General features: G+C 42.7%; 1 protein-coding gene across 6 annotated transcripts in view; it reads right to left on the reverse strand.

Moving 5' to 3' along the window:
- Positions 1 to 21,306, reverse strand: part of rbfox1 (RNA binding fox-1 homolog 1) — a 433,204-nt gene that overhangs the window by 160,405 nt on the left and 251,493 nt on the right. For all 6 annotated transcript variants that reach the window (XR_014623865.1, XM_084370875.1, XM_084370874.1 and 3 more), the window contains exon 8: positions 3,500 to 3,632. Coding sequence is in view for 5 of the 6 variants with exons in the window: in XM_084370875.1 (XP_084227001.1) it covers positions 3,500 to 3,632 (133 nt within the window). In the remaining variant the exon portion in view is untranslated. The remainder of the gene's footprint in view (positions 1 to 3,499; positions 3,633 to 21,306) is intronic.

Consider the following 21,306-nt stretch of genomic DNA (forward strand, 5'->3'; position numbering starts at 1 on the left):
GCCCCGACAGCAGCATGCCCCGACGGCAGCATGTAGCGACAGCAGCACGCCCGGACACACGTGGACTGCGAGGGCCCGTTCATCGCTGCTTGCAGCTTTAATTTTGTTTGTTTTTGCTGTGGAAAAGTTGAGAATGCAACAACACCTGCCTGAAACTTGCTCACACAGTGTTTGCTGTATAAATGATTTAGGCCTATTTCTTCCCTCATTTTTTAAATGATAAACAAAGTGACATCATGGCAGCCATTTTACACACAATAAGAAAACAAAAAATATATTCAAATGTTGCGTAGGTTATATTCAACTGATTATGTTGAATATAACAACATAATATAACCCCATGATTTCCACGTATGTGTCAGCACTGCATTTTGATCGAGTTTTAACATTTATGTGAGGAGATTCCTAGAGAACTAAGCTTCTAATATTCATAGCCGATAGACTGATTTCACCCTGTCTTTGCCCTCTCTGTTAATCAGTAATTTCTCAAGTATCAGGGTGGCCCCAAGAGCCATTTGGCTCATTCAAACCTATTCTGTGGGACTGCAGCAAAGCAACATGCACATATAGGCTTGTTGATACTATCAATCATGTCATGTCAGGCCCCCTTACAGACATCAAATCAAATCAAATCAAATTTTATTTGTATAGCCCAAATTCACAAATCACAGTTTGCCTCAGAGGGCTTTACAATCTGTACAGAGACGACACCCTCTGTCCTTCGACCCTCGATTCATGAAGAAACATTTTATGATCACACACACACACACACACACACACACACACACACACAAAGTAAACTTGGTTTCCTAGCTGTGTCACAGGATTTATTTGGAGTCGGCTTCTCAAGACAGTTTTAATAAAAATACATCATGGTCCACATTAATAATTCACCATCAGACTGCCACCAGGGCAATTAAGCGTGCAGCAGCATTACTGAAAGTACAATCTGTAGCATATATCTCTTTCATCAATACCATGTCTGAGTCTTCACACAACACCCATCTTCCCCATCCTGTGTGATGGTTTCTATGCTACTACAGTTGCTCACAGTGATGGTGTTCTTAGTGGATAATGGCACAATTCAATACTCCAACAGAGAGCCTTCAGAAAACATTTCCTTTTTTGGTTTTGGTTATTTGCATTGCATACACTAATAAATAACAAACCCTATATTCTCAAATAGTGTCCTCTTTATAAACAGGCTTACATTGGTGGCAGGGTCTCATCTCATTTCCTCCTGTTTATGAGTATGTTTTATATTCTATTAAGAAGCTGTTGATACTGTTTGATGTTAATACAAACTCATCTCTTCCTCTATGCTGTCTTTGATAAGTTCTGTATGAAGGACAGTTCCACAGTGCTAATTCCATCATTGCAAATCATAATTATAATCACCACTCTGCTGCTATTACTTTTTCTTTAAAATATTGTGACCAGTTACAAATGAATGTGAACAAAACATTCCTTGAGCTTCACAGAAAAACAGCCTTGCATCATTCTCCTAAACAACTGAAGTAGCTGGGGACTTGTTTTAAAACCTAAAAAAAATAAAATGGCTCCATTCGAGTTAGCCAGGTATCCTTGACAGGCGGTTGAACTTGTTCACTGTTCACACACTTCAGACAGGGTGCGCGCTGATGCCTTTAGCTTAGCAGCTGCAGTGAAGATTTAGGCTTTAAAAAAGGGTGTAAATAAGGTCTTTTCAAATCAATTTGGGATCTTGGGACTTCAGAGACTTGGATTATACTAGACGAGCTGTATGGAACCTTTTGTTATGTTTTTTTGTTGGTTGATTTCTTTCATTTTTAAACATATCCCCTACTACTTCAGTTGCTCAGGAGAATGCCGGAACGCTGTTTTTGCTGTAAAGTTCCAGAAATGTTTTGTGGACTACTAAACTTCACTTGACTTTTCCTGTGGCATGGGGGTGACTAGATTATGACTGAATTTTCATTTTTGGGTAAACTGTTTCTTTAAGTAATTGTGCAATTGTGGGTATCATTCACATGACTTAACATCATTAATGTGGCCTATTTCCCCGTTGTTGACATTGTGGCGAGTTAACTGCTACATGGAGAGAGTGTTGTCTTTTGTTACTGTAAAGTTCATGCATTAGTTTTACACCGGAGAATTTGCTCCTAAGTTGCAGATACAAAATGTGTGCCATTTTGTACAACTAATGTAGTTGTAAGATGTTAAGACTATGTTAAGACTCTCCACCACACTGATACATTATACCGAAAGTCATTTAATAAAAGCTTTGCCGAGTCGGGCTGCATTTTGGTTTCTTTTGTCTCCACTAATGTATCTATGTGTCTGTCCTCTACTGCTGTTGACAGTCAGAGGGACTTCACGTGCATTCAGTTGCACCTCATAAACTCAAATCTATACTCAAATCACACAAAGGTCATTTAAAATGAGAATGAAATGCATAGATCTACATCTGTTATAACTTTCTTGTTTTTCACTACAGCACTTTTGATAATTAGATGTTATATAATAATAATAATAATAATAATAATAATCACAACAACAACATCACATTAATTTCTAAATAGATATTAAACGTTATATACAAAAATCAAATCAAATTATTATTTGCAAACTCAACCCAACAGCCTATAATTTTCAAGTTGTTTTACTGCTGCATTTTAAAATAATTAATTATGAAAAACTTGAGATGTGAAAGATATTTGACATTAAATTATTAAATTAAATGTTATCTTGTTATCCCCAATCGGAACAGGTCGATGGTTTTATTTGCTGTGTGACTTTTTCCTCTGTTTAGTTTTTTATGTTTTTTTTTTTGTGCTTTTTTTCTCAATTTTTTTGTTTGGCTGTTGTAAAATACTTGTAACTGGATTTTTATAAAGTTGCTATACAAATGTTATCATTATTTACATAATATTAGAGAACGAAATCTCACATGAGATCACAGGAGAAAATATCCCTAATCCTTGAATAGACGCCTAGCCAGCCTCCTTGGTGTCCATTTGTTTTCAGTCGCGAAGAGCGAAATAATTAAAAAAGAACCAACAAAATAATGGAAAATCAGATCTGACTTCCCGCAAAACACAGCTCTGTTTGGCTCTTCTCCAGACCATTCAGCCATGGAGCGTCAGCCAGAGCTGCTGCCTTTTTTCTTTCTTCATTTTTTCTTTTATTTTCTGTTTTGGCAACTGGGTAAACTTCAGTTTAGGTTTAAGTGGAGGACTTCCCATTCCACCACAAGCACAGCCTCAGTCAGTGACACCACAGTACAATGCCAAATTGACAGTCCCCTTGAGTCTGTGCAAAGGCACATGTCTTGGAGCATGCATGTTGGTTGATTCAGCATGCTGTGGAAGTGGGGGAGTGTGTTATTGCTGTGAGGCGAGCCTGCATTGGCTCCGTTGACTCTGAGCACAGAGATTCAGGACTTGCTATTGGTAAGGGAAAGACAGGAGACACCAGAGGGAGGAATGACATCAGGACAAGAACAAGAAAGGATGCTGACCCTCCGTAAGCTGGAATGTGAGGAGGCGGAGCAGCTGCCCTGAATGTGTTGTACACTGTCCGTCCTCGACCTCGTAGGTGGGCTCCTCTGTATGCTGCTGCTGCACTGGCCGCTGGATAGGGAAAACCTGGTACTGGAGACAGAGAACAGAAAACGATGTCACAATGTCCTCGAAAACAATGCACAATTTCTGCTCATGGTTGGTTATGTAAGCAGTGTTCAATGTGTGATATAGCACAAAGAGATTTACACATGTAGTTAACATTTGCATTTGAATCCTGGCGAGAATGTTTCAAGTATTACCCCATTTCCAGTTGTGGAAAAAATGTGAGGAGAATGAATACAGAGAGAGATAGTGGCAGTTGAGTGGAGCTACTGCAGTGGTATTGTTATTAACTTATCATTAATCTTAATGGAGGACGACTGACACAAAGCTTAATTTGAGAGCTGGGGTGAGTGAAGGTTGAGAAGGAGATCGAGGTGCCATTTCCAACCCTAATTATACATCTCTTCAAAAAGGAGATCTAATAAAATGCTAATAGAAACAGTGAATCATTCATTGACCTGATGAAAAATGGAAGGTTTGAGCTAAAGGATAAGAGTTTCTCAAAGAGAGACAAGGAGAGGAGTGACACTGGTAATTGTTCCTATTCATCTTTTGTCACCTTGATTCAAACTTGAAGTCAAACTGGTGACTCTTCTTATAACTACTCCACTGAGATCAACTAAGGACTCACTAAACAGTCAAAAAGGGGCTGTATACATATACCACTTTTGCACCAGTGTATTGTGTCGGTAAAGACAAGAAAATTACGTGTGGGTTAATGCCACAGCTGGGGAGCAGCTAAAAGTCATGTTTTAAATTTGTAAAAATCTCAAGTCAAGTCCACTGGGGCTAGTCAAAGTCAAGTCATAAGGCTTCATTAGCCTAACCCTAACCCTAACCAAATTAAAATGCAAGTCTAAATGCTAAACATAGGAATTTTTTTCTGTTTAACCCGGACTGTTGTTACCATAAAACCAACAGTGTTGGTCCTTTGTTCAAACACTTAAATGCAAAAAAATACTCTACATTTACATTTGCATTTACATTTAGGGCATTTAGCATTTAGCTTTTGTCCAAAGCGACTTACAATAAGTACATTTGTCACAAGAAAGAAATCACAACATATCACTGTTGATAAAGTAGAAAAGATAGAAGCAATATTCAAGCCCTCATCAGAGCAAAGTAGCTGCTATTTAACAAGGATACCTGTAACTGCCCCACGTCAGTTTAATGCATTCTCATTTATTTATTTATTTTTTGGTTCCTACCTGCCTTTTAGTTGAGGCGGACTCATTAATTGTTTTTGTTTCTACACGGTACCACTTTAATAATACACCGCCTGGCTGAGCGCGGCAAGGGAGACACAACATGGTCGGTTGTCTCCACACTAAAGAGTTACAAAATTAAATGTTCACAAGGAAGACGAAGAGAGAAGAAAAGACAAGATTCAGCCCTTTTGGTAGTGTGCAGCCTACGAGGTGTGTTTTATTGGCGTATTGTGTAAATTACATTAAGCTACAACTGCATTAGCATATTTATGTGATTGTTTGTTTACTTTATTTTCTAGTTCTCATGGGTCGGTCGGTGACTGTGAATAAACCGTTTTTAAACGATCTCGGGGCTTACTACCTCGAGGAGCTACAGTGAGAACTTGACTGCTTCGCGTGAGTAGCCGAGGAGAACGGCACTAAAGCACGGTGATCCACGGCCGGGACGAAGCCTCTCCACGTCGCTGGTGCATCATTTATTGCCGTCCCCGCAGCAACCAAGGAAGCAGCCGCGGGAGGGTTAAGGTGCTACTAGTGTGAACTTTGTGTAAATAAGAGACTTTGAGTGCCTTGCACAAGAGACTGAAACATTTTTGCATTTTCAAGTTGTTGTTGTTTACCTTACTGTGGCAGTGGGGTGTGGGTGAGGCGCCGGCTGCTGGAGGACAGGGAGGAGTGGCTCAGCCGGTGCTCAGACAGCTGGACAGAATCAGGTAATCAGTCACCTATATAAGCACGCTTGTAACCTGGTTCTGGTCTCTTGCAGTAGCCTGGGTCCTGGGAGAGGACCGAGCACCAGAGACGACAGCAGACGGCAGGCAGTCGTTACCCTCAGCCGTGTTACCCTCAGCCGCGACGGCTGTTCTTTTGTGTTGAACTGTTATTGTGAGCCACGTTGTCTGCCGGCCTGGTAAATAAAACCACCACCACCATCCAACGCTGTTGCCTCCTTCCTGCCCTTCCTGTGAGCACCGAGGCTCACACTTACCTTTTCATTGTTGAAGTCCGTTCATACATCATGTTGATATTGAAAGTGTGTTAGTGTGTTATAAGTGAATAAGCCAAATTATTGAACAGAAAAGTATAATCATTTGCTATGTTAAAACTGAGTGGTGTTTCAGCTACACTTAGGTTATTTTTGGCCATCCTGTAAGGTAACTGCAAGGCTAAGGGTAGTATCACATTTAAATCTAACTAAAGTAATCAAAGTAAAATGTCAGACATACAATCTTTCTCTGAGAGTGACAGAAATGGTGGTGGTGAAGACATACAGCAGCATGGAACAGACATGCAACCACAAGCATCTGAAGGCATTGAAGCTGCTATCCAGGCTTCTTCGCCAGAGCCACAAAAAGGTCAAAGAGCTCGCAAGTTAACGAAAAAGGGCTAAGAGTTGCACAAGGAGCAAGTTAAAAGGGTTCAACACCGTTTCATCAAGAGCTACGACAAGTCGAAAGCAGTCATTAAGGATGCTAAAGTGCTGAGTGAAGAGTGCCCAAACAGCCTGCTGCATGAACATATTAATAAGGTGAGTGATGCTGCAAATAACCTGAATGATGTTTATGAAGAGTTGAGACGCACTGACATTCCAGACCCCGACACATGTCGCAGAATAGACACCTGTGAAGCAGTAACAAGGACAATAATTAAAACTGCTACAAGTTATCTAAACACAGAAACTGATGAAGATCAAGGGATTGAAAAACAAGACAAGAAAGAGGGAGATAGACAATCTGTGTTTAAGTCTGCAGCATCAGATAGAACAAGTATCTCTCACCATACCAAGTCCAAGTCCGCCAGGTCTTCAGTTCATTCTCAAAGTAGCTCAAAGGTCACATCCAGACGTTCAAGTCAGTATTCTACTCACAGACAGGAGGCTGCTGCTGAAGTCGCCGCCAATGAAGCTGCATTGCAGGTACTGTTAGAGAAGGAACGTCATATCAAAGAACTCGAACAACCTGAGGCTGAAAATGCAGAGAGGCGAAGGGTGCTAGAGGCCAAGCGACGAGAAGTGGAACGATTGGAGACAGTAAAGAAGTTAAAGGCTGCCAAGGCACGACAGAAAGTGTATGAACAAAATGAATGTTCAGATGATGAAATAGATCCATCAACATGTCTCCCTGAAAGAGGAGGAAGAAATTAAAGTTGAAAGTAACCTGTCTCAGCATAAACCTCCACCACAAGCTGTTACACTGCTAGAGAGAGAAGATAGCACAGCAGCTCTTGTGAGAGTGTTTGCAGAGTCCATCAGTGCAAGTCGTCTTCCTATACCTGAACCAACATCATTCTGTGGTGATCCACTCAGATTTAGTGACTGGAAGGTTTCCTTTCAAATACTCATTGACAGGAAGAACATACCAGGTGAAGAAAAACTATATTACCTGCGAAATTATGTGAGTGGCACAGCCAAGAAAGCTATAGACAGCTACTTCCTGCTAGGCACAGAGTCAGCCTATCATGCAGCATGGACCATCCTAGACGAGAGATATGGCAATCCATTCCTCATCGCCAAAGCTTTCAGGGACAAGCTTGACTCATGGCCCAAGATAAACTCAAAGAGCAGTGTGGAACTTCAAGAACTTGCTGACTTCCTCCTCAGCTGTGAGGCAACTATGTCTCAAATCAAAGGTCTTGAAATACTCAACGACTGTGATGAGAATCAGAAGATACTCGCTAAACTTCCAGATTGGCTGACCTCTAGATGGAATAGGAAGGTCATGGAAGTGCAAGAGCAAAGTCCCAAGAGTTCCCAAGCTTCAGCAACTTTGTTAGCCAGAATTGCTTGCAACCCAATAACATCTCTCCATGCTCTAAAGCCAAGTGAAAGTGAAAATAGCAAGGTTTAAAGGAACAGAGGTCCTGGAGCAAAGGTGCTGGCAACAAACTCAGGTGAAAGAACTGTTCTTACAAGCTGTGCTTTCTGTGAGAAAGCAGGTCACAGTTTACTCAAGTGTCACAAGTTTATGGATGAAACAGTCTCCACACGAGTCAAGTTTGTCCAGGAAAACAAGTTGTGTTTCGGTTGTCTACAATCTGGCCATCGCTCGAAAGAATGTGAAAGGAGACAGACCTGCAATATATGTGAGAAAAGGCATCCGACTTGCCTCCATGATAATCACACTAAAGAAAGGAAGATGCTAACAAAGGCTAATGGAGCAGGTAACCATGACAAGCTGAAAGACAAAAGCACTGAACGGCGACAAGACGAAGCAATGAGATCCTCATTTGAGGCAATGTCAAACAGAGTCATACAGAACATCAAAGACACTCATACATCCACTATCATCCCGGTGTGGGTGTCAGCCACAAGTGAGCCTGATTGTGAAATTCTTGTGTACGCACCCCTAGACACACAGAGTGACACAACCTTCCTCTTTGAAGAAACTGCAAAGGCTCTGCACACAAAAAATTAACCAGTTCAGTTAAAGCTGTCCACCATGGCTTCAAGAAACACCATTGTGCCATCTCAAAGAATTACTGGCTTGCAAGTAAGAGGATTTTACTCAAACAAGGTAATTCCTCTGCCAGTTACCTATACAAGAGACTTCATACCTGCAAACAGAGAACATATTCCCACACCAGAGACGGCTAACGTTTGGCATCACCTTGAACACATTACAGCTGAGATAGCCCCAATACAAGGTTGTGATGTTGGCTTGTTAATTGGCTACAACTGTCCTAAAGCTCTTGTTCCAAGACAGGTGGTGCCTGGTGAAGGAAATCAGCCGTTCGGACTGAGAACAGACTTGGGCTGGAGCATAGTAGGCTATGGCAACTTCTGTCTTGATTATGGAGATGCAATAGGAGTAAGTCACCAAGTTGTTGTGAAGCAAGTCATTCCAGATTGTCAGTTGGCTTCAGGCGTGACAAGTGAAGTGCATTATGTCTGCAGAACACAGATCAAAGAAGTAGTCTCACCTGTAGATGTCATTAAGGTCCTCCAGTCTGACTTCGTCGAAAGAGCTTCAGATGACACAAGCATCTCCCAAGAAGACCTCCGATTCCTGTCACAGATGCAAAGGAGCATCCGGCTCAACGATGATGGTCACTATGAGATGCCGCTACCTTTCAACTAGGTAGCGGCATCTCTAACTTACCAAACAACAAGCTATGCGCCATCCATTGTCTCAGATGCTTAGAAAGGAAGCTGAAAAGAAATGAACAGTACTACAAAGACTACAAAACCTTCATGGATGACATCATAGCTCGCGGAGATGCAGAAAGGGTTCCTGAAGAAAAGATCAACAAGATTCCAGCGTGGTACATTCCCCATCACGGGGTGTATCATCCGCAAAAGCCCGGAAAGATCCTCGTCGTCTTTGACTGCTCTGCAAGGTTTCAGGAGACTTCCTTGAACGACCATCTGCTAACCGGCCCAGAGTTGACAAACAATTTGGTCGGAGTCCTTTGTCATTTTCGTAGAGGTCCTGTGGTGATAATGTGTGACATCGAGTGCATGTTTCATCAATTCTATTTAAAGACAGAAGACCAAGATTACTTACGTTTTCTTTGGTGGGAGAAAGGAAATCTGGAAGCTCAACCATCTATCTACCGAATGAAAGTTCATCTGTTTGGTGCAGCTTCTTCCCCAGGCTGCGCCAACTTTGGACTAAGACATCTTGCTGATGAAGGACGGGGAAGATTCAGTGAAAACACCATTCAGTTCATCAAAAGGAATTTTTACATTGACGATGGGCTGGCAAGTGTCACATCTCAAAGGCAAGCCATCCAACTAGTGAAGGAAGCAAAAGAACTCTGCAGCACAGGCAAACTCCGGCTGCATAAGTTCATCTCAACTAGTGAGGAAGTCATGGCCACAATTCCTAAGGAGGAATGTGTTGAGGCTGCCAAAGATCTGGACATGGCACTGGGTGAACATCATATGGAAAGAGCGCTTGGCGTTCAGGGGTGTGTGACCTCATCAAACAGAATCCACTCACCCAAAGAGGAGTCTTGTCCACGGTTGCCTCAATATTCGACCCGCTCGGAATCGTGGCACCGTTTATCTTGGTAGGGAAAAGGATTGTCCAGCAGATGTGTCGCGACAAGCTTGGTTGGGATGACACCTTACCTGACGACCTTCGACCTCTGTGGGAATCCTGGCTCCTAGACCTGAAAAACCTGGCTGGTGTGAAGATCCAGAGGTGCTACGTTCCACCAAACTTTGAAGTTCTGCACTATGAGTTGCATCATTTCTCCGATGCCAGTGTGTCAAGATATGGAGAGTGTTCATATCTCAGAGTGATCAGTACATCAGGTGAAGTGCACTATACACTAGTCATGGGGAGGTCAAGAGTTGCTCCTACTAAGGTGACCACCATACCAAGACTGGAGCTGTCAGCGGCAGTAGTGGCAGTCAGAGTCAGTGACATGCTCAAAAGAGAGCTTGAAGTGGATTGTGTGCAAGAAGTCTTCTGGACAGATTCAAAGATTGTTCTGGGCTACATCAGTAACGAAGCCAGAAGATTTCATGTGTTCATAGCTAATCGTGTAGAACATATCAAACAAAGTACAGAATCTGCACAATGGAGGTACGTAACTTTGGAGGAAAACCCAGCAGATCAAGTTTATGACGTGCAGGCAAAGGAGGTGAGGTCACTGTTGGATCGCCTACACAAGTTCTCAGATTGGTCAAGGTTGGTAAAGGCCATTGCTAGATTAAAGCGCCTTGCTAGAGAAGTCAAAGGTCTGATGCCACGGTCCTGTGAAGCCACAAGCCTAGAGGAAAGGAGGGAAGCACAGTTAACCATAATAAAAATGGTTCAAGAAACAAACCTCTCTTAAGAAATCCAGTATCTCCAGCATCACAAGGAGACACCATCGAAGTCTAAGCTGCACAAACTGAATCCATTTCTTGATGATCAGGGTATCATCAGAGTTGGAGGCCGCTTGATTCATGCTCCCTTACATCCACATGTAAAGCATCCGGCGGTTCTTCCAAGAGACAGTCACATCTCATCATTGCTGGTCAAGCACTATCATGAAAGAGTGCACCATCAAGGCCGGGGAATGACCACAAATGAGCTCTGTTCCAATGGCATATGGATCCTCGGATGCAGCAACCTGGTCTCATCCCACATCTACAAGTGTACCAAGTGCAGGAAATTCAGAAGAGGTTTGGAACAACAAAGGATGTCAGATCTTCCTGTAGACCGAACAGAAGCCACACCACCATTCACTTTCTGTGGCATGGATTGTTTCGGTCCGTTTTACATCAAGGAAGGGAGAAAGGAGTTAAAGAGGTACGGACTGTTACTCACCTGTATGTGCTCCAGGGCAATTCACATTGAAATGCTCGATGACTTGACCTCGGATGCCTTCATTAACGCCCTGTGTTCATTGATTGCCATTCGTGGAGCAGTGCGGCAGATAAGGTGTGATCAGGGGACAAACTTCGTTTGTGCAAGGCGAGAGTTTGTTGAAGCGTTGAGAGAGATGGATCAAGAGGAACTCAAGGAGAGGGGATGTGAGTTCATCTTTAATACCCCAACCTCAAGCCACATGGGCGGAGTCTGGGAAAGACAGATTCGCACCATCAGAAGTGTTTTGATGTCTATCTTAGAACAGTCAGCCAAACAACTTGACTCCTCCTCTCTACGAACGTTCCTATATGAGGTCACGGCAGTTGTAAATAGTAGACCACTGACTACTGACAACCTGAATGATTCATGCAGTCCAGAGCCATTAACACCAAACCATATTCTGACCATGAAGTCCACAATCATATCACCTCCCCCTGGGAAGTTTGTCAGGGAAGACCTGTACCTCCGGAAGAGATGGCGTCGAGTTCAACTCCTGGCCAACAACTTCTGGTCATGTTGGAAGAAGGAGTATCTCTTAAATCTCCAACACAGACAAAGGTGGACCAAGGACCGCAGAAATGCACAGGTCAATGACATTGTTCTTCTGAAGGATGATGGGATACCACGGAACAAGTGGAAGTTGGCAAAGGTCATGCAAGTTTATCCTGGGAAGGATGGAAGAGTGAGAACACTCAAGTTGTTACTCAGCGATCCAACACTGGATAAAATGGGAAGACGCACCTCCAAACCAGTCTACTTGGAGAGGCCTATTCAGAAGACGGTTACACTGTTGGAAGCAGACTAAAGACCACAGTGTACCATTCTCTCGCTCTCAGTCTATCAACTAGTCTTGTTGATTATTGTTGATTTGTTACATGATAATATTTGAGGTAATGTTCATATACAGTATATGTCTCCCATAAGTCGTTCTAAAAAAATCACTTGTGATCTGGTGGGAGTGTAACTGCCCCACGTCAGTTTAATGCATTCTCTTTTATTTATTTATTTTTTGGTTCCTACCTGCCTTTTAGTTGAGGCGGACTCATTCGTTGTTTTTGTTTCTACACGGTACCACTTTAATAATACACCGCCTGGCTGAGCGCGGCAAGGGAGACACAACATTGTCGGTTGTCTCCACACTAAAGAGTTACAACATTAAATGTTCACAAGGAAAACGAAGAGAGAAGAAAAGACAAGATTCAGCCCTTTTGGTAGTGTGCAGCCTACGAGGTGTGTTTTATTGGCGTATTGTGTAAATTACATTAATTTATTAATGTGATTGTTTGTTTACTTTATTTTCTAGTTCTCATGGGTCGGTCGGTGACTGTGAATAAACCTTGTTTTTAAATTATCTCAGGCCTCATGCCTCGAGGAGCTACAATACCTATCATAAGTGCTGGAGGTAGCGCATATAACTACTTTTTTTTGAGTGGGGGGGGGTTACGGGGTTGGTGCTATGCGGGGTCAAGGTGAAGTCTGAACAAGTGAGTCTTGACTCTTTTGCGAAAGATGGCGACACAAGAGAGAATTTGGGTAGATTGAAAATGAGGCGTGCTGCAGCATTCTGGATACGTTGCAACAGTTTAGTCGCAGAGGCTGGGAGTCCAGCCAATAGCGAGCTGCAGTAGTCGAGGCGGGAGATGACCAGCGATTGAACCAGGAGTTGCGTTGCTTCCTTTGTGAGGAAGGACCAGATCCTGCGGATGTTGTAGAGGGCAAATCTGCAGGATCGGGCCACCACGGTGATGTTGGGGGTGCAGGAAAGTCCGTCGTCGAGGATTACACCCAGATTCTTTGCAGTCGATGAAGGCGATACTGTGACGTCTTCAACAGTGACCGACAGGTCCAGCTGAGTCTTGAGTGGGTTTCTTTAGGAGTGGCTTGACTGTAGCTGTCTTGAAAGGAGCTGGGATATGGCCAGAAGTGAGGGAGGAGTTGATCAGGGTGATCATGTCGTGCGAGATGCTTTGGAGAAGAGAGGAGGGAATCGGGTCGACGGAACAGGTGGTGGCACAGTTAGACGTCACTAGTGTGTGAACATGAAGAATATGGAGAATAGTTTCCTGGGGTTGGAGGCAGAGGAGTTGATCTTTGACAGGTAGAAGGCTGACTGTTCTGCAGTTGCAGATAGGGTGTCTCTATTAGAGAGACGTGTCTGTGAGCTAGAGCAGCTTCTCTCAGTTAGAAACACGGGCACTGCAGATAGTGTTAGCCCCTCTCGACTGCTAACCAGTTTTCTGTCCTCACTAGCCCAGTTGTTAGTCCTGCCAACTTGCGTGCCTACCCGGCCCCGCCGACGGGGCTAAACTCCACATGTTAGTAATAGGAGACTCCATTACCCGCAACATTAAGTTAGCAACGTCAGCCACTGTTTACTGTTTACCAGGGGCCAGAGCTTCTGAACTGCTTCAGTAGGTGTCAGTCTGCATTCACCTGTTTTGCACCACCTGTCTTCACAGCTATGCACATAAGACTCTGCAATCTCTGTAGATAATCAGATGACCTCTCCTCTGTATTCTGATTTGTGTTTAAATACCTCCTACCCATCTTCTACGAGTCCATATGCAGAGTCGAGCAGCTGCACATAATGTCTGGGATGTGCAGAGGTACCAAGTTGCCTTACCACGTCTGAAGCTGGGGGAAGCAGGCTTTCTAGTATTTTTCTCCGTTGCACATCAACTGATAGACTATCATCATCAAACATCAGTTCTGCATATAATGACCATGTCTCATAATCTGCCTCACCTGGGGGCTTGGGTACTTTGCCAGAGAATGTCCTCATCCATTTGGAGGTGGGCAGATTCTTGATCACGTGTTCCACTACAACACGGTGCACCTCAGGTGGGTTTGTTGCGTCATTGCTTAATGTTGGATTTGTTGGACTTGCAGGTACAGTATATCCCTTTTTAACTGCACCTGGTTTACTTGGGTTGGGTGTTGTAGCAGGTTAGAGGGGTGTGGTGCTGTGGTCTGAGAGGGCACTACTATTAGAGTCACTGCTGTCACTGGAGTCAGTGGAGGATGTGCAGAGGACTGTTGCAGTCTGCTTAGTGAATTGTGTTGTTGTTTTAACACAGTCTACCACTAATAATGGAGATAATCAGACTAATCAGTAAGCAATTTCCTGAGTTTAAAATGACAGTTCGTATTGTACAGTTAACCTATATAACCCTCGCTCCTGGCTAGCTCGCCAAAAGAACTTTATGTAACACAGTAAAAACAACACTTAATTGACTACTGTACTCAGGTTCAACTCAAGGAGCGAGAGATGGGTTAGTGTAAAAGGTAAACACAGGGATATTTATTTTCACAATCAACAAAAAGTGGAATCACAGTTCAGATTCAATTCTCCAATATATATATAAAGAAATAAAAGAACCGAAAGTAAAGTGTCCCTTCACAGCTTATTGCTGTCTGATATCAATGTTCGTCAAAGTCCAGTCCAAAATGTTCAGTTTGTATCCACGTCCATCCAAGTGTATTCAATGTATGTGTGCTACCCGGGTAGAGTGTGTGTGTGTGTTTCTTTGTATGATTGCTGCACGCAGCTTTGATCTTATCTGCTCTAGGCATGAATCTTCAGGAAGATGATGGAGATGGAGAATTCAAGAGCCTCTCTAACCCTGCCTCGCGTCAGACAGGAACCCTGGTTGAAATCTACGTTGTCCCAGAATGCAGATCCAGCAACTCAAAAAAAATGGCAGGAAATAAAATTAATTATAAATCATCCATTACTGTACAGTATCGTATCTTTCTTTTTCTCTTTAACTAACTTTTTCCTTTTTCCTTAACAGTATTAATAAATCATGTTACACAAATTATCCTTTATCTCTAATCAATCATGTCTTTCTCATTCACACTTATGCATTTTTAATCATCTCAACATGAACTGAACACATCATTTATACCAGGAAAAACCCATACGTTTACAAATCATGAGCATTAGCCCACGTTTAACTTCCCAACATTGAACATGACCCTAGAAATGACGCAGTAAAAGTTACCGTTCCTCACATGAAAACAAATGCATTTCTAAAACACAAAACTCGGCATATTCACTCATTACAACATCTCCATAACATTTACGGTTGACTCCGATTGGTTTTTGATGATAAAGAAAAGTTCAATATTGCTTAATCATAACCGAAATGAAATAATTACGTGTCTGTTAGCAACATAGCATGCTAAGCTAGTACACTCACCGGAGTCCTCAATCATATGCATTCTGGGACATCGTAGATTCCAACCAGGGTTCCTGTCTGACGCGAGGCAGGGTTAGAGAGGCTCTGGAATTCTCCATCTCCATCATCTTCCTGAAGATTCACACGTGACGTGCAGCGGCGCGTCCACCTAAATGATTCTAATCAGTTCCATAATTCAGAGAGGATTTTTAGTGAACGAATTAGGGATGCTGTGTTTTTAGGACAACAATTCTGTGAACTGAAAACTGTGAACTATGTGTGTAAGAGGAGAGCTATTAAGAACCGATTTTCAGGTTATTCAAAGAATTGAAGTTGAACAGCTGTAAAGTACTGTAGGGGCAGTGCTTTTGCCTGATAATGAGAAGGCTACTGTAGCCTACTTACTGTAAGTGAAGTATCTACATACATATGCACAAGCACACATACAGTACTTGGTCAGAGATGAATGGAGGTGCTAATGTGTCTATTAAGCTCATTACTTTTAATAGACCCGAGAAGGTGGAACATAAACAACCATTACAAGCAGGAAGAAAGCCGCTGAATCAGATCAATAGAACGTTTTTTTTCTGGTTATCACCTATTGATATTCGGTACGCTACAGTTGTGGTGTCAGAATTTAACACAAATAGGCCTATTTGTGCTTTCTATTCCTTATATTTTCTACAACAGGCTTGTAGGTTTTCTAACAAAGTTCCACCGGAGCTTATGGCTGACGCGTGTTGTCCAAAACAAAGAAAAACTGTGTCCTCCACGATGGTTGGTTTAACAGGTTTATTCGCCAAAGTACAAAATAAAAAGCATACATTTTCCACGGGCACTGTAACTCACGATACCTGTCCTCTCACACTTCAAAACACGGCTTAAACACAGTCAGAAAACCGTGGGCTCCTCAGACTCTCCTGTCCCCACACAGCCTCACTTCCTAAACACCGTGCTGCAGCTGCTACTTGAATGAATCATCATAGTTTGTGCAAATAATAATGATAATTTCAATTAACTTATTATTTTAAAATGCAATTAAATTATTAAACTACTATGAAATACAAAGTATATATTCCATAATGAACTGAAATTACTATGATATATATATATATATATATATATACACTACTATTTTATCAGTCACACGGCACCTACAAGGCTTATAGAAAGAAGAACTACGCCGCGTCATGTTATGTGCAGCTTTCGAAGCAGGTTAACATTCAAAAAATAAATATTTATATATAAATATTTTTCAATCTTTAAAAAAAATGTGGAACGTGCTTCAAATGAAATGATTTTATTAAAGAAATTCAACAGGTCAGTGCAATGCAGTATATACTGTAGGCTAGGCTATTTAAAGCATAGTGAGTCCACCAGAGGATTTGCGTGGTGTTTGCAGGAACTCATTGGTTTTGTCTATGCAGTCTTTCAAGTCCTTCATCTCCATCCCTGGAAATTGTCTCTTCAGGGTTTCGATTACAAAGCTTTTGATGTTTTGTGGGAGTTCTTGCTTGCCCCTTGATCCATCCCAGTTGGTGGTTTTGCACGAGGCTTTGTAGTTTTCGTCTGAGATGATACTCTTGAACAGCAGGCACCCATACCTTCCCACTTGGCCGTGGCTCTGTTGTCGGATCCTAGCGTGGTCATGTGGAGCAACATCGCGCAAGCTCATGTCAGGATGTTGACGGGGAATTTGGATGCTGTTGTTAAAGCTGAAGGACAGGGCCAATGGAAACATCTCCGCTTGTGAAAAAGCCGATTCAGGAGTTGAAGTGCTCCTGGGGATCGGTCTCACAGGCGTAGCAGGGACATTCCGGGTTCTCTGTTCAAGAGAAGCTTGCAGTTCTCCGAACCCAGCTCTCACCTCTTCCATAAGAGCTTGTCCCCCTCTCTGGCACTCGGAGTGGCTGGTCTCTTTGAGTCTTTAGTTCTCCTCTCTGAGGTTTTGGTTCTCCGCTTTCATGGCCCCCAAGTCAGCTTTCAGGCTTGCAATATTGGCAAGCAGGGTCTCGTTCTCAGCAAGCAGTGCTTCTTGTCGGTTCTCTGCTGCGGCAAGCTCCGCCACTCTCCGGGCTAGAAGGGATGTCAAATGTACCACCATGTCCTTTTCGCCGTCGCACCGCTCGACATTGGGCTGAATCACCTTACTAACAAATGCCTGTAATTTGAAATAGAGATAAGTCATGAGTCATGGTTCAGATAAGCAAGGGTGCCTACCATATAAAGAATTAAACACTTGTACTGTATAGGTTGCACAATAGCACTTACCTCCTTTTTTTTGACGAGACGTTTAGCTGTGCGTGGCTGCACAGATGATGATGCTGGAGGACGTTTGACTGCAGTCTGTAACACAGAAACATTACAAAGACATTAGAGCCTGGATGTATGAAAAAAAGTTTTAATAGGCTACATTGCATTAATAATTTGTACTAAGTAACATCTGATTCTCCTAATAATAGCCTAACATTTATTTAATTTAAAAACTTACCCGTTTTTGCCCCTGAGCTGCAGGAGGTGAGTTTTCCTTGCTTTGTAAAAGAGTCTTGATGACTTTGGAAGAGGGTCTTGGAGGCTGGGGTTTTGCCGTCACTCTGTAAAAACCTCTGGTGTCCATGGTCGCTTAGTAGTCAGGTGATGAAGAATAAATCTGTAGTCGAGACTGTGGCCCTTTTCTATCCATCGTGGGGGAGTGGGGTGGAGAAGCAGGAATGAGGACGTGAGTGAACCAAGGCAGGGAGTAATCCAAGTAGCCTAATCCACGCCCACTCAGCAAGAAAAAATAGTGGTATCGGACTAAATGTGGTACCTCGATGTCAGAGATGGCTGTGATCAACTCGCAAACCAGTGAGCTCATCAGGAGTCTGTGGATGAGAGGTTGGACGACTCAAGCTATCGCCAAACAGCTGAAGATGATTGGAGTTACACCTTCCTTGCGCACTATCCGACGTCATTGTCGGCGTGCTGTTGTTGAGAAGAAGATACGCCATACGCCACGTAAACTGACAAGGTATTGTTTCTTTTTGTTCTTTAAACGTGTAAACTCTGCACATGGTTTTGCAATACAAATAAATTATTATGTAGCCTGTGATGAGAATTTTGTACTACATGTAGAAGAATGTGAATTGATGTTACACAGCCCTCTTGAGAGAGACAGTTGGGTGTGAACTGTGACCTGTAGCTTGTGACCTCTTCTATGACCTTGTTTTATTACTTGTTTTGAAATTTGTTTTATGACCTAAGTAAGGAACCGACAGACACTGAAGGTAAACATCCTCCTCTCTGTAGGAAGGCTTGAATATAGTGATAACACACCCAGAGTGAGAGAGAGAGAGATAAATACCCTGATTTCCTCTTTAGACAGCAGTCTTCACTTTGTAACTGATCTGCGTGTTGCTCTGTGAATGCTCCTCTTGTACAAGATTAAAACCCTTGTTTGAACTTTGAGCTGACTCCGATCTCCTTCCTCCAGTTCTAAATGAACGCAGAATTATTTTAACAGCCTTTGGCGCACCAACGTGGGGCCCCAACATCTGTCTCTCTCTCCACATCAGAGGACCTGAAGACCTTGCAAGGCAGAGTTAAAGACTCTTGGAAAGACCTCCACCGCAGGGCTCTTAAAGCCTCGTTTGGTAAGGGAGGCCAGGTCCCCTGGAGAGTGGGACAGTGATGGGGCTAACCAGAGGGGAGACGGACCAGCCAGGCAAACATTGAGTCAGGGGCTCAATTCATCAAAAAGGGTAAGAATTCATTTCTTCATTTCTTGGGAGATCAGGGATCTCTTATAATTTGGATATACATTTTAAGGAAATCTAGTCAGGGACTAGGGAGAGCAGGTATCTCTTAATTGGAAAAATGAATAAATGAAAAATTTTTGAAAATCTAGTCAGGGACTAGGGAGAGCTGGTATCTCTTAATTGGAAAAAGCAAGTCAGGGACTTGGGAGAACAAATTGTCTCTTAGAAAACTGTCTTTGGAAGGACAAAGTTTAAATTAATCCCTTAGGCCTGAGTAAACAAAAAGACGTCAGGGTTAGAGTCCCTATAGAAGTGAGGGTTCGAGTCCCCACAGGAAAAAGTGAGGGTTAGAGTCCCCACAGGAAAAGAAATGAAAAGACCGGTAGAATAAAATATAACGTTAAAATAAAACTACAAATTCAAAAAAAAAAAAAAAAAAAAAGGGAAAAAGAAGAGGGATCAAAATGGGAAATTGTAAAAGTTGTTGTAAATGTTGTGGTGAACCTGACGAGGTTCAATATGAAGGAGATGTAAAACGGATGGGCCAAAGAGCACCAGATAGTGTAAAATATATAAAGAAGTGGGAAAAGAAGTATGGGTTTAGAGGAAAGTTACAGGTAGATGAGTGCAGAGAATTGGTAGAAAAAATAGAGGCAAAGTCAAAAGGCAGTAAGAAGAGACAGAACAAAGAAGGATACACACAGGCGAAGGCATGGTTAAATGAGGCAGAAGCAAGAAAGAGAGGAATGCAGAAGCAGAAAGAAAAGGAAGTGAGACTACGTGAAGAAAGGAAAAGACAGGAAGAAAAAGAGGAAAAGGAAAAAGATTTTGGAGGTAATAAACTTTATCCTGTTTTGTATTCCAACCGAGATAAACAGGAAGATGACGATTATGTGTCTCTGGGTCTCCATCCCAATCCTCCGCCGTACCTCAATCCTCAACTACCACCACCTCCTGCCGCAGCCGCAGCTCCAATCCCTCCCCCTCCCTCTCTCTCTGCACCTACTCCCTCCGCTCCTACACCGACAGAAAGGGCCTTAGGAAGTCCAAAGACAACAAGGTCGGGTAAGTGGTATGATGTTTATAATCCTATTCCCATGCCTATACTCTCTCCTCCAAAGGAGTCAGTGAGTTTAAATATTGAAATAGAAGAATCATATCCGCTGATAGAAATGCCTAACCCGAGAGCTGGGGATGGACAAGATGCAACAATTAGAGTGTATAGAGCATGGACAGAGGGTGACGTGAAAGACGCAGCATGTGGCGTTCCACACCCGAGGGAAAACACAGGAGAGTTTAGGGAACAATTTGAACGATTGTGTGAAAGTTTCCAGCTGAACACCTTAGAGGCAGAAAGAGTACTAAGGTGCATGGTAAAGCAAGATTGGTGTTTGATTAAAGGAGCATGGGATCCATTCCGTAATAACACTACCATACCACATGGAGATGCTCAATGGACTGTCCGAGTTAATGCTTTGGTCCAAAGAATAATAACTCATTATCAGGGAAGAGCAGACTATAGTAAAATAGCACGGTGTGTACAAGATACAGATGAAGGTGTGTTAATCTACCTGGAGAGACTGAAAGTAGTGTTTGCAGCAAATAGTGGTATGCAACAGGATAATGCTGACAATGGTCCCTACAATATGCAGTTGAAAAATGCATTCCCGAATGGAATGAAGCCAGAGATCACACAGTTTGTGAAGAAGCACCTAATAGGTGTTGGAACAGCTGGGATACAAGCTACGACTGACCATGCAGTACATGCAGAGAATGTACTGAAAGAAAAGAAAGCCAAGAAAGGTGGAATAAAAAAGGCAAGTGAAGTATTTGTCATGGATGATGATGATGATGATGAAAATTATGCTAATACATTTGCTGATGTGTATTTCCGAGGCAATGTCAACTGTGGAGGCTGGAGAGGAAGAGGAAGAGGAGGAGGACGGGGAGGATGGAGAATTGAAGGAGATGAGAGCTGCTATAATTGTGGACATTGGGCTCGAGAATGCAGAGCTCCAAAGGGCAGAGGTCAAGGAGGCTGGTGGGGAAGTGGTCAAGGAGGCTGGGAGGAGGACCCAGACGAGAGAATGATTTACCAGCATGAATAAATCAGGTCATGCACATACACACACGTATACACATACACATCGAGACACAGAAGATGAGGAAGAAGTATGTCAGTTAGAAAGTGGTGAAGTATCTTTAAGCATGAATAAAAAACCTGATAGTCATCTTGTTAGTTGATAGTCATAAAACTGTTTCCTATGCCTACA

Source organism: Pagrus pagrus (assembly GCF_965226575.1).
Source record: "Pagrus pagrus genome assembly, chromosome: 13".
In the NCBI taxonomy this organism is placed as follows: Eukaryota; Metazoa; Chordata; class Actinopteri; order Spariformes; family Sparidae; genus Pagrus; species Pagrus pagrus.